Source organism: Primulina eburnea, chromosome 2 (genome assembly GCF_022965805.1).
Source record: "Primulina eburnea isolate SZY01 chromosome 2, ASM2296580v1, whole genome shotgun sequence".
In the NCBI taxonomy this organism is placed as follows: Eukaryota; Viridiplantae; Streptophyta; class Magnoliopsida; order Lamiales; family Gesneriaceae; genus Primulina; species Primulina eburnea.
In genome coordinates, this window is record NC_133102.1 from 1698853 (window position 1) to 1724833 (window position 25981).

Below are 25981 nucleotides of genomic sequence, written 5' to 3' on the forward strand. Positions count from 1 at the left end.
AACTAATCATAGATATTTTATCACAAACACACTAATAAGATGATCTCGTAGGTTAATTTTGTAAGACAGATCTACTATAAAGATTTTCACATAAATTATTTCTACAATGTATTTATTCAACTTCTTATTATTTTCCCAAATTATCTTAAAAAAATTTAACATATTCAACGTAAATATTTTAATTATCAGAAACATACATTTTTGGTTTGGTTTTACTTGTATGGTATTTTTTTAACATTGATTTATCAAATGATATATTTTGATTATTTTTAAAATAATTTATGTATTATAGATACTATAAATAAACATATATAAAGATGAATGCAGACAATATTTAACATTGTGACATATGAAAATGACATTATATATGTAAAAGTTAAAGGTGCGCATTTGTCAGAATCCGGTGTCATTTTTATTTTTTTTAAATATTATTTTTAAAAAAAAACCCTACAATATCTGCAACTTTTTACAAGCTTACAAAGAAACGACGTTGAAGGCGCAAAAAGAACAAACATTACAAACTCATGCTTTATTTCTTTAAAAAAATTAAGAATAACACCAACTTGCTTCCGACTACGAGATTACACTAGCAGATAGGAAGAGGTGCACCATTCCAGCCCTCCAGGCATTTCAACAACGGATCAACAATCGATCCTTTGCTCAATGCAGTGAATACTTTGTCACATTCCTCCCCCGGAGAGGTAACGTTTTCGCCGGTCAAGAATTTTGCACCGAGTTCCTCTCTGATGAACTGATACAATGGGTATGATCTGCATTCCTTGATCTTGTTAGAAATCCCGGGATTCCCATTTTCCAGAGCGACTCTTGCACTCTCGACTTCTTTAGGTAAGACGGATTTTAGTTCATCCTCGAATGATTCGATCTTTTGGAAGATAGACGTGCTCACGGTCTTCTCAGTTTCCCCATTCTTCAAGGCATGCTCCACAAGAACTTGTCTCAGTTTTTGCATCAATGGATAGGCCGCGCTGCAGGGGTCGTCGATGTATGAAAATACGTATTCACGGTCCACCACCCGGAGCAAGTCCTTCTCGCAGAATCTTGATGGATGAAGCTCCCCATTGGCACCCATTGTCAGAGTTCTCTTAGCTACTTGGCTGACAGTGTTCTTGACAGCAACTCTCAGATTCTCCTCCAAGTGTCTCAAATCGATAGCTTGGCATAAGGCGATCAGATAGGTGGATGACATGAGTTTCAAGATATCTACAGCCTCAGCTGTCTTTCTTGAAGAAATCAACCCCAGAGAATTCACATCTTGATTGTGTTGCTCGGCGCTTTGGACGTGATTTGTGACAGGATTCGCCAAGAATTGGAGCTCGGAACAGTACGCAGCCATGGCGATTTCGGCTCCCTTGAAACCATAGTCCAAGCTCGGGTTCCTACCACCAGAGAGATTTGACGGCAACCCATTGTTGTAGAAATCGTTCACAAGCTCAGAGAATTGAGCAAACATAAGCTTTCCAATTGATGCAATAGCCAACCTTGAATTATCCATAGAAGTTCCAATAGGTGTTCCCTGGAAATTCCCACCATGTAAGGCCTTGTTCCTTGAAACGTCGATCAAGGGGTTATCATTCACAGAGTTTATTTCTCTTTCTATCATTTTTGTGGCAGTTCGGATTACTTCAATCTGAGGGCCGAGCCATTGCGGCGATGTTCGAAGTGCGTATCTATCTTGCTTCGGCTTCTGCAATGGATCTGTTTCATGTAGTTTTTGGGCAGCCTTCACATATGCACTGCCGTCAAGAATATGTTCCATTATCGCAGCAGCCTCAATCTGGCCGGGATGGTGCTTCAACTTATGCGTCAAATGATCCGTAAACTCGGGTTTCCCATTCATAACTTCAGCGAAAACAGCAGACATAACCTCAGACAACACAGCGAGAACGTTGGCCTCAAAAAGGACGATCGAGGCCAAACCAGAACCAACAGCTGTGCCGTTGACAAGTGCAAGCCCTTCTTTAGGCTGCAACTCGAAAAACCCTCCATTGACACCAGCGAGTTTAAACGCTTCCTCGGCATTAAGGGATTCGCCTTTAGGGCCGACCGCCCTAGAGTTGGGGCGACCGGTTAATAGCCCGGCAATGTAGGATAAGGGGACAAGGTCGCCGGAGGCTGTGATCGTGCCACGGAGAGGGAGACATGGGGTGATATTTTGGTTGAGGAATTTGGTGATGGCCTCCAAGATTTCGAACCGGATGCCGGAGTAACCTTGGAGAAGGGTATTGATTCTAACTAGCATGGCTGCTCTCGTTGCAGTGCGCGACAGAGTGTGACAAGTTTCCGTCCCATTCCCGAAAATTCCCGCATTCAGGAACCTGAAATAAGTCAGATTCTTCAGCTGTTAGGGAATATAATTGATAGTCGGAATGGTATCAACAAGATTACAGAAATTCGTTCCACTTGTACAATTTTACAAATTATAACTTATTCTAAATTTTGTTCTAAGTTTCATGATTCATTTATCCACACTGTTCATTTCATTCTGATACTTAACTGTTATAATATAATTAAATACTTCTTCAATCATATTCCTTTGATGATTAAAATATACCTTAAATAATTATTTAAATTTTTACCATTTTAAAGTAATCTTGAATCAAAACATGACAATCATCAAACTGTATCTTGTCAAGAATATTAGAGTAAAAATTTATGATAAATAAAAATCGAAGTTTGAAGAATTTATTGTACCTAATGAGCTCCGTCTGAAGAGCTCCGCCCTGCTTAGTTCTCCGATGCGACGTGGCACCGAAACCAGTGGTGACGCCATAGCTATCAGTCCCTTTGTTCATGCTCTCCATTACCCAATCACTGCTCGCCTTCACTCCAGCCCTCGCCGTCTCCGCCAGCTCCACCGCCACCGCATTATCCCTGGCCGCGATCGCGGCAACCTGCGATATTGTCAGCGTCTCCCCTCCTAACTTCACCAACGGTTTCCTGAACTCATCTACCATCCTCTTCACCTCGTTCAGATGGCTCCCCTTCATCTCCTCCGCCGCCACCCCCCAGTTCAGAGGGTCCTTCTTCAAGCAAAGATCCGATGACAACTTACCATTTGAGTACTGGTGCCCATTCTCCATCGCGGCTGCCATGAAAAGTCAGAAAACGCAAGCTCCAAACGGTCACAAGCAACAACTTCTCACACACGAACACCAATACAAGATCACTTCTTTCTTTTTTTGTTCTTCCCTAGCTATAAACAAGAATATGTAACAAGTACTGTATTGTAATGTGCAAGTGATTCTGAGGGGAAGATCCTAAGATACAAGTAATATATGTGGGTATAAATAGAGAGCTACGAATGGGGGTTGGTTTGGTTTGAATTAAATATGTAGGCTGGCAGACGCAGTTTGATTTTGGTAGGTGGGTTTTGTGGCACAAGGAAGATAGAGTTGAGTTGGATGGAGTTGCAGGCGAACAGGTCAAATTTTGCGAGGGAGTTGGTTGAGGTTTCATCTTCGCCGTTGATTGAATGGTATTGACGGTGTGGGTTCGTCGACGTGGCTCTTGCATGGAAACATGATATTGTTTATTTTATATAAAAGGATTTCGCGATGTGGTAGCTGGTGCTTTTGGGATTGGTGAGGGTTATTCTTGATATTTCACAACTAAATCAGGAATTAATTCTATTATAATAATGATTGGGGGTTAGATTGTTAATTGTTTAACCCGATCAAATGTTTTTCTTGATTTTTAACTTTTTAAATACTTATTTTACAAAATATCATATTTTAAACTTTCTCTGATAATAATTGGTGTAATGTTAGTCCACTCCATTTTCGTCGAACGATAACAAATACGAAGTAATTATCATAATTTTTGTTGTGTAATCGCAGTTACACGGATCTGAACCCAAGACGTGACATTTTTACTGAATTTATTTTGAGTACTTTATATAAAAATCAAACCCGTTTTCATCGATATTCCCGACAATGGGTATGTGACCGATGGCATTCATGTTTGGATGGAGACACATTAATAGAAAGTTTAGATATTATTCTTGCATCTATACTTTTTTTTAATTATAGGCTACGAATGATAATATTTTACCAATAGAGAAAACCCATTAATTTATTATTTTGATAAAAAAAAATAGCATTTATGAAAGTTTGTCTTAGGTTCGATCATTCATGTTGTCTATTCACTGTCATCTTGTCAAGGTAAGAACTTTTTGGGGGGAAATGCATGGTGTACCATGGGAAAATTCGACCCTGTGCTTGCAGGGGCAAATCCAAGGGTCTGAATTTTTCTGCCCTTGGTTTTTTTTTTTAAAAAAAAATTCCCCCCCCTGAAATGATCTGGACCGTTAATTGGGTGTGGGGCAGTATCGACCAAACCGTGTACCATGCGAGCTTCGATGCTATGTTTTTTTAAAAATTACATATATCGATAATTTTTATTATAATAATATTATTATTATTAATATACGAAGTATATATATAATAAGAAATGCTTCTCCAATCTCCATCATGCCTATTTTATTCTCTCGTAAAATGTCTCGAATGTGTTTGCTAATGTAGTTCGTCTAGTACATAAGTCAAATTGAAGTAAAAGTTATGGGACAATAATTTTAAAAGAATGGAGTCAAGTATTATAAGAAAAATTAAACGACTTAATTATATGTATATGATTTTGAGTAGTTCTCTTGTGAGACGGTTTCACGAATCTTTATCTATGAGACGAGTCAACTCTATTGATATTCACAATAAAAAGTAATACTCTTAGCATAAAAAGTAATACTTTTTCATGGATAACTCAAATAAGAGATCTGTCTCACAAAATACGACCTGTGAGACAGTCTCACACAAGTTTTTATCATTTTTTTAAAAAAAAAAAGTTATTTCATTATAATAAATTTTGTAATCACGTTATAAGAGAGACTTTAAATTAACACATTCAAAACTATAAAATATAACAAGTTATTAAGATGTTGATGTTGTTTTTTAATGAAGACTATATTTTAATTTGATCTATCCATTTCGATTAAATGCATTGGTGTAGTATACATTTCCTTTCTAGCGGCCAAAATGATATTACTATTCCACAACCAACGAGAAGGCCACCAAACCTTCCATATATTTTTCCTTTCTTTGCCCAAAAGTTTGGTAGATATCGAACCATTTTCTTAACGAGTAGATAGATCATATCACATATTTTTATTCGTGAGATACGTCAATTTTGTTCGTATTGATAATAAAAAATAATATTTTTTATTAATGACTCAAATAAAATATTTGTCTCGCAAAATTGACCATTTTTGGACTCCCAAATTGTACGACGTGAATCTTGGAATTATATTTACATGAGTCTTATATGTATAGTTTGTATTTATCGGATGTTCTTGATCTAGTGACATCCAAAAAAATAAATTAGAAATCAATTCATTTAAAATTATCGAAGAAGATTATTTTAAGATATTAATATTCGATAACATAACAAAGCATGTCGATTGATATATAATAGATCTAACGTAAGATAGACAAATTAATTGGAAATCGAACATGCCATTATCCTTTGGTTTACTTTCTCCACAATTTATTCTATAGTGCTCTGAAAAGTTTTCCCATGTCCATTATAATATCACTTCCAAGTGATGGCTACACTAAAAACAAAAAAAATTATAAAAACTATTAATAATTTATTTTTTTATGATCAATCTTTATATCTTCGAATATCACAAAAAAAAAATTATTAGACGGTTTCATGAGTCAATTTTATGATACAAATCTTTTATTTAGGTCACTCATGTCAAACGTACATACTTATTATTGTAAATATGTACATGATTGACATGTATCACGAATAAAGATCGGTGAGACAATCTTACAAGAGGCTTACTGTTTAAATATATGCATAATTTTTATTCTTTTCTTATTTTTGCAATGATGGATCGAGTCCAAAGATAAGTGGATCAAATAATATTTCAATATACATTTATAAAGTTTAATTTATAATTATATTGCAGCAAAAGATTTTGAAAAAAAAAATTAAAGTATTTGAGAAATTTGATAGTAAATAAATACACATATTAATGCCAATAATTAGAAATTTAATGGGAAAATATATTAATTAATATAAATATATTGTATGGATTAAATGCATCATATAAAAAAGTGCGTGATTAATAATGATTTCCACATGATGAGTCCTGTGATGACGAACGCCACACAAGGGAGACATTTATTTCATCAACGGTACGGTGATGCGGGGAAATCTACACCGTTGGATGTAAAGTTGGTTGGGTGGATGAAGCTTCTTAAGTGGTTCCTGATCAACTCAAAAATAAAGCGGCTGCTCTCAGATACACACTGAATAAATCCAACTAGTTAATACAATAATTTGTAAATCACGCTCATAAAGTAAAATGCCAAATAACATTGGGTATATCATGCGTGACAAATTCGTCTGATAAAATGTTGATAGCAAATATCAAACTTTTAATCATTGATCGAACGATCATATACTACATCAACTCTGACATCTGCTGAATGCAACATGAACCATTTAATAATATTTGAGGTGGAGTTGTAAATTTAAATTTCATTTTGTTTTTATAACCACAGTTTATACATACTAGATGAGTGTTCTCAGCAATTTTTTTACAGTTTTCTAAAATATTTTTTCTTTGTAAAAAAATTTAGTATTGCTCGATGCTACTCCATGGGTGATACCCTAATTCTTCATCTAATGATTATAATAAAACCACAATTATTTTTATAAATGGGGCTCACATATTGCATTACATAAAACCAATAAATGGGCACTTTTATAATTCTTGCATCAAGAGTTATATGACACTGCTCATACTGGTTGGTGTTCATGATAATCCAAGGGACGATGGTGAGTATAGTTGTGAAAAGACATCCGGAAGACACAGAGACAACACGGGTAAATTTCTTTTCAATTCTTACATTCAAACTTAAATTTACATTCAGTCTTTGTTAGAAATATTATGTGTTCGAACTCTCATATATATCCACAATAAAATGTATTTGTACTTCCTGAGACCACACATATTTTTCCAGATAAATATCAGTGCAAAATATAAAAAATATGAGATTAATATATAATTTTTGAGTAATTTGAAAATATGTTACCAATATATATTACTTGAGTACCAACTGTTTTAGATACGATACTAATATATGATTTTTTAGTATCCAAATATATGTAACAAACGATGATATTAATAAAATTGTTCCCATTATATAATCAAAATCTTATAATTTTTAAAAGATATAAAAAAAATTAATACTAAAATGTCATATATTAGTATCATATTTTCAGAGTGTTGTACCAATTTTTGTCCGAAAAGACAAATTTGTCGTTAATACCAATATTTGTCATATATGTTTTGATACTTAAAAATCATATAGATTTGAAACAATTGGTACTCACATATCATATATTAATATCATATTTTAAATTTTTTGTAACGATTTTCATCCAAAAATATATGTTGTTTAGGGAGTTCAAACACATTTCTCTACCAATATTTGATATACATGATTGCGTACTCAAAAATCATATATTAGTATCAGATTTGAAACAATTGGTACTCAAATATAATATATCAACATATTTTTAATGTATGAGAAGACATGTAACCCAAGAAGTTCAAAAACATTTTTCATGGCACAAATACAGAAAGCAATTTACCGTTCTTTTAACTAAGCATGAATATTATTTTAAAAAATAAATGAATATTAATTCCGACATTTAACCATTACTAAAAATAATCCACTCCATAATTTAAGAACGTTCGATTCTGCTTATCTATCGAACATGACCTTCTTTCTACTGCGTGATTATTAATATAAGGTCTATATGGGAATGGGGGAGAGAATAGTTGCCTTGTCCACACCATGATCAAGTGCGCTTATTGTGATTATACACGTCCAGTGTGGCACTATGCATCGAGGGTCCCAAATAAATTCTATTGTGGTTGAAAATATGCATCAAAATAAATCGCCAGCTGTTCATTACTGGCGTTAGACCTCGCAAAATTTTACGAGAGCAAGAATCCGTTTGCAACCACCATATTTCCACTGTTTTTCTATCCATTTCCTTTAGCTAACGTGTTGCATCTAGTACAAATTTATCCCAGGCATACGTAATAAAATACATGGAAACTACAAGAACGACTCAAGTCAGTATTTAATACACAAGAGAGTTTGTCGAGTCCAAAATTAAGAAACCAATTTAATAATTTAGTGTTACAACTTTCGGGATCCATGCACCGGTTCCTGGGATCCAACTGGTTTATTCGACAAACGCCGTTTATACCTTTTCAGTACCGATGCTAGATTCTCTTTTCCTTTAGGAAAAGCTACATCACCCGCTGCAGTGCCTGTTCGTCCCTTACGACAAGATATGGCGATTTCAACATCTTTGATCATGTCTAAAAGCATAGCTGCAGTTGTGAATTTGCCCCGAGCCATTTTAGCAGGTGGGGGTAAGCTACCATTTGAAATAGGAGGGCTGGACTTTCTTTCATATCCAGGTGGAATCTCGAGGCAGAAGCAAGGAACTGGTGGCGATCGAGGCTTTGTAAAAGCCAGATCAATTATCCCCTGCATATACATGGTCGTGATGTTAAATATCATAAAGAACCAGATAATGAGCAACACGTGAGAACACTAGCCAAGATGTAGTTTTATGCAAAGGGTTGATCCATTAATTTAATCATGGGGTGCATGGAGAAAACGGGTCGGATGTATTTTGGGGTGGTGCGCCAAAATTTATAATTTTCGAAAAGACCTGACATTTGAAAACATTTTACATCGGGTGGAACACCCCCACCCTATTGCCCCTGGCCGGAAGGCGGCAGGGAATCTATTTTAATATTCCTGGTACAAAAAACAGATGGAAGAAAACAATAATGTAAAGGTAAAATGGTAGTTTAATTCCTATATAATGATATTTGTGAGGGAAATTCAGAAGAATATATGGTTCGAACATCGCGAAAAGGAAAGGCCGAGTCTACCTGAAGACGATTAAGTACATAAGTGTATTTACCCCAGAGCTCAGGCCGGCTTTCCATGAGGGAAAGTTCAAGAATCCTGTGAATGCACCAAACACCAAAGCTTACAACAATATCAGCTCTCCATACACATCCCTCACCACAATTTGGAACCGATGTTAATTTTGTATGATCTGCATCTTCATTTTTCATAGCAGAACCTAGCTTTCTGTCTATGGCCCTTGCTTCAACTTCACACAATACTCTCTCCCTGGCAGCTACCCGATCTATAAGGTCCTCGTCAGTCCCATCATTTTGTCTGAACAGCCAGTCAAATCCTTCCAACTTCAAAAGTTTCATGATGCAGCTTCTGAAAGACTGTAGAAGTTTCGCTTCAAACTCCACAATCGACGTGGTTTCTTGTGTACTTGACAGGGGTTTATCAGCCACACCAAATCGTTCATAGGGCTGCTTAGACCACAGGGAATTAGCACCCAAACCAGAACTGAACTGTAGAGAAAACGCATCTCTGCAGACCTTCGAAGGAGAGAGCTCACTAAATCCTAAAGAAGAACCAGCCCAAGACGAAGGACTCTGATAGGTTTGTTCACGTGCTAGGCGGCTGATGAAATGCCCATATCCAGTGATATTATCATGATTACTAGTCACAGAAGAATCTCGATGAGGGACATATAGCCCTGATATGTCCGGTAAGCTGTAAAATTTCTTCAAGTCGGCTGGGTTGTTAGCCAAATCCACGTGCTCAGGTGCAGAAAGCTCCTGAAATGGCCTTTCAATATTCAACGAATTGTTTCGAGAAACAGGAACATTGTTAAAACCAGGAGGGGTGAGAGTGCGCAACCCATTCTGTGGCTTCTGCCCCAATGCCCGAGCAAAAAACTCTTTTGAATTTGATTTGATTGGCAGAGTGGACTTTTGCTTTAATGATTCCAATTGGTCAACTTGAAAATCAGAACCTTTATCTATAACCGTTCGACCTAGATACCAACCTAAATCACAGCCATGCACAGTGGCTGGCTGCAGATTGTATCCATCAGATGCTGCTGGAACATGAACACTATGATAGCGCCTCTCACCAGAGTCAGGAGCCTTGTGGTTGGAATTTCGAACGTACGCGTCTAAAACCTGTGGGCTGGGAGACCACATTGACGAACCCTCGTGAACCCCAAGAGGTGATCCAATACCACTCTGGGCAATCTGCTGTTTTGGAGAATTGTAAAAACTAGAAGTTCTCAGAGAATCAGATCCTCTTCCACTAACAGATGGTATATATCCAGTAGAATCCTTACACGTGCTATCCAATTTCACAGGGGTAAGTGAAGATTTTATATCTACATTTGGATCAGTCCCCAGTAAAACATCCAGTTTCTTAGACTTCGCTTCCTGGGTTGTTTGCCCATGAAAATCAAAAAGTTGTCCCCAAAATTCATCAAGAGTAGTAGTTAAATGGCGTCTGGCAGCACGACCAAGTCCTGCTAATCTTGAAAGGCTTCCAGCCCCGCTCCCTATCTCATCGCTTTTCCCACTAAAACTTCTGACAGATCCTGGACCGTCAGATACCAAAGACTGGCTACCATCAGGAACATCTTTAGTCGACTCTTCTGGCTCCCAAGGGCCAACCTCATCACCCTTCTCCTGTGGCAAATATTCCTCATTCGGTGAAGTCTTCTCCACCAAAAACTCTGGCTCAGCACTAGATGAGCTAGCAACTAGTGGTTTACTATCAAGAACCTCATTATGCAAAGATATAGGCACAGACATTTCTCGGATGGTTGCAGATGCCTCAGAAAATCCTGAACCAGCGCTTGCCACTTCAGATTTTATCTCCTTAACAGTATTCAAAGTTGAAGTATCTTTAAGTGTTTCAGGCAATTTGAGATCAGCACTTGAAACCATGACGATTTGATTGTCTCCAAAGAATTTATCAAATGGCAATTCAGGTTCCTGCTGTTCTGTGGCACTGTCTAAATGAAGCTGGGATGCACGACTTTCAGTTTGGTCTCCATCTGTGCATGGCTCAGGCGCAGCTGTTCTTATGTCCCATATCAATGCCTGGGCATCTACTGCAGAGCTTGCAGATTTCAATGGTGTAGTACCCAGCCAAAGCATCGAGCAGAGGGATGATAAGGCACCAAGCAGAAGAATAAGATAAGGAATAGGCACACTATTTCCAATGTTCCACTTCAAACTACTAACCCAGTCACTACTGCCGAAAATAATCTCTACGACAAAGACAATCTGAATCCCCAGTATACCAACAAATGAGATTAATGTGAAGAATTCCAACAGCATAGGAATTTTGTATGCACCCATTATTGATCTTGATGAAGCAATGCGGAATAGGGGGATAGCAGAAGATGGAAGTAAAAGACCAACTAAAACCTGTGTAAAGATCAGGTGTTGAAATATCCCTTCGGCTCCTGTATTCCACACACAGTAGAGGGCTGGAATTATAGCAATTATTCGGATGGTAGCCCGATGAAGCCAGTCAGGAATATCAGTTTTAAACATATCTTGGATAATGACTTGTCTTCCAAGATACCATCTTAATGCTATTAGTTGACTAGAGCAAAACATGATACATATCAAACCAACTGAAGTCACTGAGTTCCTAAACACCTGCATCATCATTTAGTGCATCATAAGTAACTGTCGGTGAACAAAAGGAATTGCACCTAAATCTTAACCAATTGAATATTCTGCACATCCAACACCAACCTGATCCAGCAAAGACAATGCATCCTGTAAGGTAAGCAAAACTGGCCCAGTACTATATAACACGTTAGCCGCCAAATTCATAAGCATATAGTTCAGCAGGAAAATGCCACTGAAGATACAGACGATGGCAAAAAAATGGTCCTGACACAAGGTACCTTTAGAAAGACTAAGTTTCCCTTGAGTTAACTGCAAAAACATGGGGCGGAGTGTTTAATTTTCTTTTAAGACAAATATAAAAAAAATATATCAGAGAAAATGCGAAATGAAGCTGTGCATAAAGAGTATGACAGGTAAACAGTAGAAGATTACCCAAAGATAGATGTACATTCACAAATCTGAAATGCAGAACCAAACTAATGACAAATTAATATCACGCAATCTGCCGTCAATACAACTTTTTACTAGAGATGTGTAAATTTGAACCCGTGTCATTGGATTAAAATGTAATCTAGTCCTTATTTTAAGCACCGAATATATCTATCTAAAGACATAATAAAAGATACAGTACGCAGAGATAAGCACAACTGAAACAGCTAACCACCACGGTCTCTACATTTTGTTGCCTCTTATTTGACAGTACATCATTGAAAGTCAGATGCCAGAATATCAGTAATCAATAACTATGCAATTTCAGAAGGCACTGATGATAAATAAACACGGCGGGCGCGCGCACAGTGTGCATGTGTACAGAGAGAGAGAGAGAGAGAGAGAGACCTTTACAGCAGAAGAATGAAGGTAAAAATTGTAAGGCATGATATTTGCCCCAAGGAGACTCATCAATACATATGAATTTTCTCCATTCAGCTTTGTAAGCATCCCACCCATGGGAAACGAACTTTCTGGTTGACTTATGAGCAATCCAAAAATACAAGATACTAGTATGAAGCTTGCCAAGCATGTGGATAAGAACTTTGCCTTGGGATTCTCCTAGTAACAGAAGATGAAAAACAATTACATTTCATCCATTTTAAAAAAATAAGAAATGCGACATAATTAAGAAGTATAACTTACAAAGAGGCTGGAGAGAAACGGAAACAAAATAGCATCAAAGCCAGTCAAAAAAACACAATTAAATATGTCAATTCCAAAGACGGCGTTGAGGCCATAAGCATTGCCCAGGACCTATTAGAAAAGATTATTCATGAAATGACAATGTATAGCCAGTTAACTAAAAATTTAACTTCAAACACTTTCTGAAAGAATGAAATTACCATAGTGAGATCCAAAGCTATCATTGAAATCTCTGCCATAACTCCTAAAAGTATGCATGTCTTATCATCATATTCCTCATTGCAAACCTATGCAATATCAAGATTATGAGTTTGATATCTTCCAGAATCCACTGAATATATATATATATATATATATATATATATATATATATCTGTGTGTGTGTGTCTCTCTCTCTCTCTCTGTGTGCGCATTGAGCATTTACATAATACAAGACCAAAATGGATAGGATAAGGAATTTGATGGAAGCAATAGAAAAGAGGAACAACCCTCCTCATGGTTCAGTAAACAGGTAGCCAAAAATTAGTCTTGACTTAATGATTCGGTTAGTAAAGATGACTATCAGCTATTTTACATGTTTAGAGTCCAAAATGATTCGGTAAGATGACTATCGGTCAACATAAATGATTTAACAAACGAACCCAATATATCTAACGTTTGCACCAAGCACAACTTCAAGTACAGTAATTCTGAACCAGAATTTATTGCATCTCGAGAAAACTAATGCGCTGAAGGAAAATAACAACCTGGGCAAGATCTTTTCCGGTGGCAATTGCTACACAAGCAGATAGGTACTGATACAAAATAGCAGCAGCATTAATAAGAAGCAAGAGCAAAGACAAGTCAAGTCCGAATCGAGCACCTCCCTCTACAGCAGCAGCCCACTTTCCAGGGTCTACATAGCTGATAGTAATCCAAAGTAACGGCCCAGCAGAAGCAAGCATCCGCTCACGAATTGTTGACTGACTAGTAGTGATCAAATTATCGGTTTCCATTTTTCTCATATGTCAAAATTTTAGAAGATTTGAATCATCCTCTGAAAGTAGAAATTTTCAAGCAGCTGCAAGATGTGACAAGCATCACTAAGCTTAACAACAACAAACCACCTGGCATATGAAAAATGAGACTAACATAGCCTGGTAGGAAAATAATCGGCAACTCTTTCGAGGCAACAAAAGGGAGAATGGAATATAAGTCATCCTTGTCGAGAGAACCAGTCTAGAAGTTTGTTAATGAATTCATTCCCAGTGTATCCTTGTTACATGACAACTGCTGACACAATCGAACCATGCACTGGAAATACACGTTTCAAATCACCATTGCATAATTGATTTTATATTCCCGCCAGAACAGACTCGATTTGATCTGATTAATCTTCATTGCTATATCACGATAACAACTACAGGGCAACTTGAACTTCTCCTAAGTAGTAACTGCGCCTGGTCATTCCTAATTCAAGAAAACAATTTCAATGATAAATATGATAGCCACACAGCAAATAATCTCTGAACTCTGGCGTCGCGACTCACAACATATCAGATGCCACAAACAACCCAAGAATAACATTTAAAATAACATCCATGTCCCGTAAAATTATGCTGTTCAAGGAAATGCATTAATCAATAAAATTCCTGAACTTCAGAATCGAGGCATAGTTATTAAACCACAAGGTCATGCAGCAAAAAAAATAGAACGACCCCTGCCAACAAACAACGGCACTCGACCAATCATTGTCAGGAAAAGGTTTCATTAAAATTGTAAAAGAATATTAAAGCCACCAATCGCCCATAAATTCCCGTTTGTCTGCTGTATGAAGAAAGGTCCAAAACTAAAATCAAAAGTTAAACTGCTTTCTCCAAGACCAACCATAGCAAATCCGAAGTCGGAGCTAATGTTTTAAAAACAAACACACACACAAATAGGAATCGGACACATAAACTGAAAACTGAAGATAATGACAAATATACCATGCTTCAAACAATTCAGACGTACAGAACATCAACTTCCATACCACCAAATGACATTAAAAAAACAGAAGATTCAAAACCCTAATTTCTCAACCCCAGGAAAAAAAACGCACGCACACACACAACACACACACACACAGAATCCAAATCCCGAAAACACAACTGATACCATTCATCCGTCCGAAAATACAAACCAGCCGTAAAGATAAAAACCTCCGATCTGTATATATTCATAAATAAATAAAAGCAAACACAAAAATTACGAAATACACAAAGCTAAACATGCCCTTCCCGTAAAACAATTAAATTCATTTTCCACCTTTTCCCGTCTCTCTTCTATTCAGGGTTGGATCAGACTTCAGAGCCTTCCTTGAATTCGCGCGTTTACTGATAAAATGAACTGATTTAAAGAGAATGGACAATGAACGAACAGATATTAACACGAATATAGAGATAGAGAGAGAGATAGTGAGCTGTGAGAGTCCCCGAGGGGTAAAATTTTATGCGTACGTATTGATTGTATATATCCGTGCGTGCGTGTGTGTGTGAGAGAGGGAGGTTGAAGATAAAATCCGTGGGGAAATAAACGGTGACGATGAATTTAAGGTTTTGGTCCGACTTCCTACTTTCCGTTTTGGAAATCGCTACCTAATTAGACTATTTTAGGATTTTTTTGGTCGTCGCCGATATTCAATTTTTTTTTTTTAAATTTGAAACTATTTTACGGATTTTAATATGTTAGACGGGTCAACTCTACCGATATACACAATAAAAAATAAAACTCTTAGCATAAAAATAATATTTTTTCATGTATGACTCAAATGAGATATATCTCAGAAATACGACCCGTGAGACCGTCTCATATAAGTTTTTCCCACTTACTAAATATAATCTATTTTTATAATTTGAATTTATTATTAATTTAAGAAATCAATACGCCAGGTTAAGATAATATATTTATTTATTTGTTGAATAATTTATATGCATAATATTTAAAAAATAAAATAATATTGATGTATTTAAAATGAAAAATATATGATTACAATTTTTATTTTGTTATGCGCATTTGTTTGTTATTGAAATTATTAATATAAGGTAGGAAAATAATTATATAAAGTTGATACAACCCGAATTGGACCTACTGGGTTTTCGAGACAGAGTCCAAAGTGAGACGAGATAGTTCTCGAGTTTTGCCAAACCCGTTCCAGACATGTCTCGTTGTCATCTTTGGTTTCTTGTAAGACAATCGCATGGATTTATATACGTGAGACAGCTCAATTTGGTTCATGCCTATGATGAATCTCAATATTTTTGACATAAAAAATACTAAATTTTTAAGAGTCGGATCGGGTCTGTGATTTTTCTAACAAAACTAATTTGTTAGACGGTCTCATAAAATTATTTACGATAAAAAAAATTATAATGATTTTGACTGTGTAAACACACATCGCGTGGACTGAGAAAATTATATATGTGTGTAGAGATTCAAATAGATTATCAATGGTAGGAGTATACATTTCTAAAAAATGGAATCGAATTGTTGATTTCGAACAAATTTTAATCGATCAAGGGTTTCAATCGATTTTATATGGATAAAAAAAATGTTGTGTTTATAATTTAAACAGAAAAGTTCAATCAAAATGGACCAAACTAATTTTGCATATATAAAAAATTATTATTATTATTATTATTATTATTATTATTATTATTGTTTCGAGTTAAATTATTTCACCACATTCAAAAGCCACCTAAAACACCAAAGTTAGACAAGTATGAATTAGGCACGTGTACTACGTTACCCTGATTGTAGATTAGCACGTTAAGGTTCCTCGAAAATTTAGATTAAATAAACTTCTTATTTTATCTTTATTTAATAAATTCGAAAAATAATTGTACTTTCTTCAAAACTTTATATATTATGTATACTAATAAATAATACTAAATATTAAACTAAACTATATACAAAAGAAAAAAAATTATATAATTAGTATGAAGTGTGTATTTTCTTCTTACTATTTTTGGCATCTTTGTCGAAATACAAACATCTTTATTAATTACTTTTGGTTTAAACAATAATAAAAAAATTGTCATTCATTACACAATTTTTTTTTTTATCGAAAAAGGATATTATTAGGATACCAGAACAATTACACATATATAGTAGATTTCTTGTGAGACGGTCTCACGAATCTTTATCTATGAGACGGAACAACCCTACCGATATTCACTGAATTCCAAGATTTGTCCGAGACTCATTGGATCGGGTCTAAATCTGACTTATTGTCATTTATACAAGAAATTTACTTTTTTTTTGTTATCATGAAGATATCTAAAGTTTAATTATATATATGTATAAATATATATTTTTATAGTTTTAAAAAAACTTAGAATTGATAAGATATGCTACAACAAAGACAAAAACTTATGTGAGACGGTCTAACGGGTCGTATTTTGTGAAACGGATCTCTTATTTGACTCATCAATGAAAAAAATATTACTTTTTATGCTAAGAATATTACTTTTTATTGTTAATATCGTTAGAGTTGACCCGTCTAACATATAAAGATCCGTGAGATCATCTCATAAGAGACATACACAACTACAAAAACACTAAAGTTAGTTACTATAAAATCATTTTGTTTTATAATATTGAACAGATATACTCCAATTTAAGTTTTAAAAAAATCATATAATACCAAACTTTTTGTATGTTTGTGAAGTTTTTGTATGATTCAAAAAATATTATTCGATCATCCAACCTTATATTCCATATTTCTTCTTGTCATATTTTATCCTGTATCATATCAATTTCAAAAAATCGATAGCTTTTATTTAATTTTAAAAAAAATGACTTCATTTTATATTTTTATTTTTTTTAATGGTATGAACAGTGGGACCAACTCATATATATTATTTGTAGCAATTCGAGGTTTATGGATATATAACAAATTCGAGGTTGGTCAGGGTGACGTGCGTTGACCAGTTTACATGTGCTGATTCTATTATATATGCCACGCGGCAACGTAATTCATTAACTTACGATTAAATTATGTCGAATTAGACAAATATTAAAATTATTTAACTAAGAAATTATTGTCGACGTGGGAAATGATTTGACTTTTATCAAATCTGACGTACTCTCAAATTATTCGGAATTAATATTTTCACTCTAAATTGGAAAACATCAACTTCACAAAAACAATATCAATTAAAATAAGCACCAATAAATATATATATATATATATAATACCACCAATATTGTCAATTTATGTTTTTATCAATGAAATAATATTCACCTATTAGATATGATGAAACATATCAAAAAAATATATCAAATATATGATTATCACTCGATTGATAGGCATAATAGTCGACACGATATAAGCACACGTACACTGGACATATTTGGTTCCCGTTAATTTGTAATTGTTATCGAAGATTATCACGGGACAATAATATGCAATGTCATTATAAAGAAAGTAAAATGTTCCAATTGAGATAGGTATTTCTATGGTTTAATTATTTTTGAAAATATGATGTCGACATTATATTATATGTACAAGACTGTGAGTGTTTGTCGTTTTAGTAGTATATTTCTTGTTTTTTTTTTATTATTATATATCACTTTTAATTAAGTTTTGAAAAATGTACAACTATTTTTTGATTGAAATATACAAGGATAAAATAATTTGTTTGTAAATTTTGTTTCCCAATTATCTTCTTAATATGTGTGAAAAAACAATTAAGCTTGTATATTTAGAAAGGAGAGAGTACATGTTTGGTAAAAATTTGTATGAGACGATCTCACGAGTCGTATTTTGTGAGACAGATCTCTTAATTCGGTCATCCATGAAAAAATATTACTTTTTATTTTAAGAGTTTTACTTTTTATTGTGAATATATGTAAGGTTGACCCGTCTCACAGATAAAAATTCGTGAGACTGTCTCACAAGATATCTATTCTACATGTTTTGTTTAAATTTCAAATTTACGCATCAGGTCGTCTCAAATAGATGAATTTTTTTTATTTTATCGTGAAATCGATGATTTGAAATCATTCCACGAATCCAATTATAAACTTATGTAATTTATATCTAACGATGTTCCAAATAGTGTTATTTAATGTAACTTTGGTAATTCTCTAATCAGTGGGATTTTTTTTCCCTATGATAATGTAGTATTTGTTATCCTTAGGAGATGGGTTGTGAGTTTTTGGGTTCCGTAAAAAAAAAAAAAGAGTTTTAAAAATAAATTTTCTCGTTGATTTATGTCAGGAAAGTCGGTTCACTGTATCTAACCTTCCAAAGCACGTGATCTTACAACTTTACTTCACTAATTATTATTATTATTATTATTATTATTATTATTATTATTATTTCTGTTGTATAATTACTTTTCTTAATTATCGTCCTTAATCCATACAGGATGCCTCTTGGAAACATTTAATTCAAACTAGTAAACGATGTAAACTAATGGTTATTATGTGTTTGGTTAATGAACATAATAATTAATAGATTGAGTTGATTTATAATTTTTTAAATTTTTTATTATTATTTGGATAACGTTACTACAATTATATTAAGCATGTGATTTATAGAGATAATATGTGAATTTTTGAATTTTTAAAATGAATTAGATATTATAATCATGAGTAAATTATATGAAAACATTACTTATCTAAATGGATATGATATTTTCATAAACATAGGTATCTAGTGAGACGGTCTCACGAATCTTTATCTGTGAGACGGGTCAATCCTACTGATATTTACAATAAAAATTAATACTCTTAGCATAAAAAGTAATAAATTTTCACGGATGACCCGAATAAGAAATATGTCTTACAAAATACGACCCGTGAGACTGTCTAACACAAGTTTTTTTTTTTTTTGATAAAAACTAATTGATGTTACAAAGCCGGACCAGTAAAGGCTTCGACCTTAATATGTAGTGTAGATTTTGTTTTGTTTGCATACTTGTAATGCTTGAGAATTAATCACTGTTAATCAAGGATTATTGACTTATAATTTAACGTGATTACAAAAAAGCCAGTTGAGACACGATTTAAGATAATGTGCAGCTATTTATTTTGAATTTCAGCATGTGTTGCCGAAGCAACACCGCACCTGCGCTCAAGAATATACCGCACCCGCGGTGCAATTCCAGTAGGGTAGCAATTTTTGAAAAACTGAGACCGCACCCGCGGTGAGAACAAGACCGCACCCGCGGTCTCGACATGTACCGCACCCGCGGTCGTGCAATTTCGGAAAAGAGTTGAAAAACCTTACGCCTTTTGTGAGAAATACGTCCGTCTGATTTTGAATCCGACTTCGGTATTGAGTTCCTGGCAACGTAGGCTACAACTGGACGTAAGTTTTACTACGTTTTGACATGTTTTAGAATTATGATATTGTCAGAATTGAATGAAATTCATATATGTTGTTCTTGACATGTTAGACATCATAGAATCGAAGTCAGAGAAACGGACTGATTATGGAATTGTTATGAATTGTTAGGGTATATTGATTTATACCAGACAGATTTGAATTGTGATTGAATTACGGATTGTATGGAATATGGGTTATGGATTGTAACTGTTATCTGGTGATAGGGTATTGACGGGGATACTGAGTTTGTACCGTTATGCCGTTGATTTTGAATTAAATCAAGATTGATCAGATTGATATTGATTTGAAATGTATATTGACATGAGATTATTGATATTGTCATTGCCAGACAGACTGTGAATTCAGGACTTCGACTGAGCCAGAAACCGACGAAAGAAAGGTATAAGTCAATGTGGTATTGGGAGATCGACTTGAGTTGGTTTAGACTTGAGTTTCCCTAAATCACATACTTTACTTTATTGCATTGATTTGATTGATATACTTGTTATCTTGATTATAGATAGCAGGTATTAGACGAGTAGTCTTATGACAGAAGTGACTGATAGTGGTGGGATCACCACGGGCACATTGCACAATGTCATGAGATATTGTATTGGCGGAAGTGCCATAGTCTGCTACTGGATAATTGGCTATCGATGTGGATAGAATTATAGCTCATTCTATTACTGGTGATCAGTATTGTATCGATGTGGATAGAATTATAACTTCTTCTATTACTGCTGATCGATGTTATATCGATGTGGATAGAATCGGAGTTTCTTCTATTACTGGTGATCGATACTATACTGATGTGGATAGAAACAAAGCTTCTTCTATTACTGGTGATCGATACTATATCGACGTGGATATAACTGGAGTCTTTTCTATTACTGTTGGTCGATATGGAATGCCAATGTCTGGAAACCGGGATCCCTAGACTAGGATTGAGTCTAGTCTGAAACGTGGAGTCACGTATATGTCGACAGTCTATGATTGATTATGTTTCAGAGTTTGATACATATATCTGTTACCTGATTACATGCTTTATATTTGTTTATATGATTGCATGTTTCGTTGATTTATACTGGGATTATATTCTCACCGGAATTATCCGGCTGTTGTCTTGTCTGTATGTGTACTTGACAACAGGTGGGACAGGTTCAGGGTCGAGGAGATGAGGAGAGATCGAGTTAGAGTGGAGACTTTGGACTTTGATCTGAGATAGGGTTTGGACACTTGATATTAGTTGTTAAACTCTAGTTTGAATAAATGTTTATAATACAGGACTGGTATTTTATATACTGATATGTATATATGTCTTGATTTCACTACGTTCCGCATTTTAAAAAAAAAATTTAGACCCTGTTTTATAATTGATTAATTAATCCCAATGATGATTAAGAACTTGATTAGCGTCCGGGTCCCCACAATACTTAAACATAATGTTTTTATTTTATACAATACAAATCTAAGTGTAATGTGAGTAGAAAAATAAAAAATTTAATTCGAATACTGGGCAAATACATTATCCGAGTGCCTGTGTTTTTGTTTCTAGTAATTGTGGCATCAGTCATCATGTTTATTTTCTAGTAAGTTTCGAGAATCAATACAAGTCATTTTATCGAATACATGAACGTTTAATATAAATATTTTGTAGTTCAGGAGGTGTTAAATACTTATAGAATAGAGTTTCTTGTAATATTATTGTATCCGAAGTTTATATTCGTAAGATGAGTTTGTCCGATCCATATATGTCGTAATAATATTTTTCTGAATGGAATCAAATATGCATCTCACAAAATTGACATATTAAAACAATCTCATAAAAAAATATTTATGATACTGATAATATATTTTTATTACATCTAAAATATATCAAAGCCAAAAAACATGAAAATAATGTGTCAGAGTAGGTCTGGTTTGTTTTTTTTTTTTTTTATTACAACACACGCAAGGAGGGGAGCCAGCTAGTCTGGCGGAGTGAGATCATTGGGTTATAAGTCCGGTCTCCGGAGTAGGTCTGTTTTAATAACTAACTAACGCAAAAATTGTCCTCAACTTCCCACCAGACATATGAGTTTTGCATTGATTGAAGATTGAATTTTGAATCACAGACATTTAAATAAAAATTGCGAGAATAGTAGACTTATCTTAAATCAGTCACGGGAAAAAATTTCCAGTAAACTGGATTAATGGGCCTCGTTCAAGTGTACTAGGTCCAAGTAAGAGATATAAGCTCCAGCCCAATAATGATCAATCCCAACTAAACCAAAAGAAAACAAAATAAAATAGAAAATTAATGGGTCAAAACAGTAGGAAAAATTTGAGAATTGAAAATAGTATTCACATAATCATTAAAAGTAATTTTTTTATGTGTCAGATCGAGTTAGAGGTTCATGTCATATCACAATAAACATTAAAAAATTTTCTTCTTAATTGGTCGGATCAAATTAGAGATTGATGTCAAAAAATTGATCGGTGCGATCATTTATAGAAATATTGTGGAGTGATTTACAATTTTTCCAAAAGAAAAGACGTTATGATATTATTTTTAAAAATACAATTATATATTTATATTGTCGCTTATTGTTATATGTAAAAATTCGTGTCAGACGGTCTCACGAGTAGTATTGGTGAGACATATATCTTATTTGAGTCATTTATGAAAAAATATTATTTTCATGTTAAGAGTATTACTTTTTATTGTGAACATAGATAAGATTGATGTATTTCACAGATTAAGATTAATGAGACGGTTTCACATTACTCATCCTTATATTTGATAAAATAAAGAGAGCTTTTTTCTTTGTTTTTTAATATAAATTTAAAATAAAAAGGTTAGTAATTGGCTGGCTTATCGTGAGCCCTAAATCCCCCTTCTTATCTCCATCAATAAAATTGTTGTAGCTCATCTCCAAAACTCCATTCCAAGAGAACGAAACAAGAAACCTTATCTTCACCCGCAACTATCGCAACTATGGCTGCTTCACTCCACTTCCTTACCCTCAACCCACAAACCCTTTCGCACCACTCAGCCGCCGCCGCCGCAGCCGCACCATCTTCTTTCGCTATATTCACACTCAAACCTCTACCTAAATCAAATCTCTCGCTTTCCGCCGGTAATTGTGGCGTCAACTACGCGACTCCCACTTCCAGATTTTCGGGGAAGGTTGCGTTTTCGTCGGATTTGGACCTGGAAGAAGATGACTTTTCCGGGCCGGTGGAGGCGAGTTTGTCGCCTGACTTGAAGCTCTTTGTGGGGAACTTGCCTTTTGATGTTGATAGCGCAGCCCTTGCAGGATTGTTCCAACAGGCCGGAAATGTCGAGATGGTTGAGGTAGTACTTTTGTTACTTCGACGTTGTTATTACTGATTAATGTGGGACTATTCCTCGTGATTTGCTGGAAAGTTTTCGTTTCGTTTATTTCTAGTTATAATTTATCTTTTTGCAGCTATTCATTTGAGAGTTCCAGTTTCCAACCCATTCAATATTATCGGGTTTTTGTTAAATGCTTGTCGATTACTTGCCTTTGTAAGCCTAACGCATGGATTAGGCTCAAGATTTCACAAATATCTGCATGTCCCTTTGCTACTGTAAACGATGCCTTAGTTCATTAGACGAATTGGATGCTGAAGAATTTTTTAAAATACTGTTGCTAAAGATTTTACTCATTGAACTTGTGAAATTTGCAGGTTATCTACGACAGGCTCTCGGGAAGAAGTAGGGGCTTTGGTTTTGTGACTATGTCTAAAATCGAAGAAGCTGAAGCTGCTGTTCAACAATTTAATGGATATGTAAGCTTACGTAAAGTTGGGGCTTAAATTATATTTTAGGCAATTGGAATTAACGTGCCATGGCAAATGATATCACAGGAATTTCAGGGAAGAGAACTGAGGGTAAATTCTGGGCCACCACCAGCTAAAAGGGAAAATTCCTCGTTTAGGGAGGGACCTAGAGGAAGGACGAGTTCTGGTGATTCAAACAGAGTTTATGTGGGTAACCTTTCATGGGGAGTAGATGATCTTGCACTTGAGACCTTGTTTAGCGAGCGTGGAAAGGTTAAGGAAGCCAGGGTGGTGTACGACAGAGACAGTGGTAGATCTAAGGGCTTTGGGTTTGTAACTCTCAGTTCTCCTGATGAGGTCAACAATGCCATCGAGTCATTGGATGGAGCTGTAAGTACAATGTTCTGAAAATGATGAGGCTCGGCCATTGGTGCATAGCTCTTTGAATATATTTGTCACCTAAAGCACATGGTGGTTGCACCTATGTGTTTTTGTTTATTCATGCTCAGTATATGTACTTCAAGATTTGATCCACTTATGCGTGATACCAAACATTTTCAACAACTTAGGTTCTACTTTCAGAAACAAAACTTTTTCCTGCAATTATTTTGATAAACATTTGATACAACACAAATCTGATTACCGAAACTTTGTCGGTTGAATGCCTTTAATATTTGATAATCTTGATATAATCAATGATTCAAAATAGGTAAATAAATATGGCCCAAATTCTTTTTGATTCCTGTGGTTTTCATAAATTTTTCATTCAATTTCCTGTCGTAGATTTGTGTGCTCAAAAGTGGTTCGAAATCTGGTTTGGCCTAGGACTAATTATGTGGTGCAAGTGTAGCATTTTCTTTTATACTAACTATCTTATTTAAAATTTTCTTGGCATAGGACCTTAATGGTAGGGCTATTAGAGTTAGCGCTGCTGAATCCCGTGACTCCCGTCCAAGGCGTCCATATTAGGGAGGGAGTCGTCCACATTCCTTGTTATGGAAAAGTAAATTTGGGTATGTACCTCAGATATTTGGAACTTTCTTCGAGCATAACCATCACATCCATATTTTTCCCTTTCCTATAGTCGTCCTTACTCTTCTGCCTCGTCTTACAAATTTATTTGGTCCATCTTCACTAAATACAAGTTCCTTTGGATAACAGAGCTCAGTAGAGGAGGAATCAAAGGTTGCAGCTACATTCCTGTTGGAGCTGATGGGCGATATAATTCCCAACTTTATATGTATGAACTCAAGTTGCAACTTCAAATTTTGGCTCTCCTGTCTGACAGGATCCGGAAGTCTATTATGTTTTTGCAATGTATGTATTTGACTATTGGGTCCACGGGGTACCTTTTCATGCGAAATTTCAATTTTGGATAAGATTTAACCTTTATGGCGTACCATTATCAAGAATTTTGTGATTGTGAAACTAATATGCATGTAGCTCTATTTCATTATTGCTATATATATAAAAAGACTGAAATCTTTTGGCGCCGTCGACTGCTGAATGCCGCCCTCGGAGTGAAAAATGGGATGGATCGCATTGGGAATCAAATGCAAAGGTGGCCGAGAAGCCACACTCGTGAGTCAGACTAGGATCGGATTAGCTACTCAGGTGGAAAACATAGAACCTTAATCGTTGTCGAGTCAGTTTAGTTGGAGTGGGGAGCTTAAACAAAAGTTAATACCTCTTGCAATATGAAATATGAATTCTCTAATAATCATAAGCTACGTAAAACTGCTACTGATTATTATCTGATTTATTTTTTCAAATTTAAAAATTATAACTGCTAGGGAAGTTTGATTATGCCATGCATTTGGTGCACGGATCGTTTTCTCTAGAATGCTAATTTATGATTGGGCCAAGTCTTGAACTAATCAGACAGAACAAGGGCACAAGTGTGGCTGTTCAAACAGATAATTACGTCGAAAATTCAAAGTTTTGTCTCAGTAAGGATCCACCGCCGTCTCTTTAGCACACTGCCGAAAGAAGATATTTTGTTTCATTAGCAGCCGATCGATTTCAATCACCTATACTACCAAACTAATCATCGAACTCAAGATTTGGATCCAAGAATAATAGCATGTGTTTTTGTGTATGAGTGATTT

General features: G+C 35.0%; 3 protein-coding genes across 3 annotated transcripts; 1 reads left to right on the forward strand and 2 right to left on the reverse strand.

Moving 5' to 3' along the window:
• Positions 1 to 428: 428 nt before the first annotated feature.
• Positions 429 to 3323, reverse strand: LOC140817669 (phenylalanine ammonia-lyase-like). Its single transcript, XM_073177382.1, has 2 exons — positions 2713 to 3323; positions 429 to 2336 (listed from the first exon to the last, which is right to left on the reverse strand). Exons 1-2 carry the CDS (start codon positions 3111 to 3113, stop codon positions 587 to 589), a joined length of 2151 nt encoding a protein of 716 aa, XP_073033483.1. The 5' UTR covers positions 3114 to 3323; the 3' UTR covers positions 429 to 586.
• Positions 3324 to 8049: 4726 nt separating this feature from the next.
• Positions 8050 to 15246, reverse strand: LOC140817679 (ethylene-insensitive protein 2.1-like). The gene is made up of 8 exons (XM_073177394.1): positions 15020 to 15246; positions 13480 to 14182; positions 12934 to 13020; positions 12734 to 12844; positions 12437 to 12649; positions 11723 to 11908; positions 9008 to 11623; positions 8050 to 8594 (listed from the first exon to the last, which is right to left on the reverse strand). The coding sequence occupies exons 2-8, from the start codon at positions 13735 to 13737 to the stop codon at positions 8238 to 8240; spliced, it is 3828 nt and encodes a 1275-aa protein (XP_073033495.1). The 5' UTR covers positions 13738 to 14182; positions 15020 to 15246; the 3' UTR covers positions 8050 to 8237.
• A 7720-nt stretch (positions 15247 to 22966) lies between these two features.
• LOC140817686 (29 kDa ribonucleoprotein A, chloroplastic) lies at positions 22967 to 25265 on the forward strand. Its single transcript, XM_073177404.1, has 5 exons — positions 22967 to 23424; positions 23781 to 23882; positions 23961 to 24263; positions 24771 to 24886; positions 25035 to 25265. Exons 1-4 carry the CDS (start codon positions 23065 to 23067, stop codon positions 24840 to 24842), a joined length of 837 nt encoding a protein of 278 aa, XP_073033505.1. The 5' UTR covers positions 22967 to 23064; the 3' UTR covers positions 24843 to 24886; positions 25035 to 25265.
• The last annotated feature ends 716 nt before the right edge of the window (positions 25266 to 25981 follow it).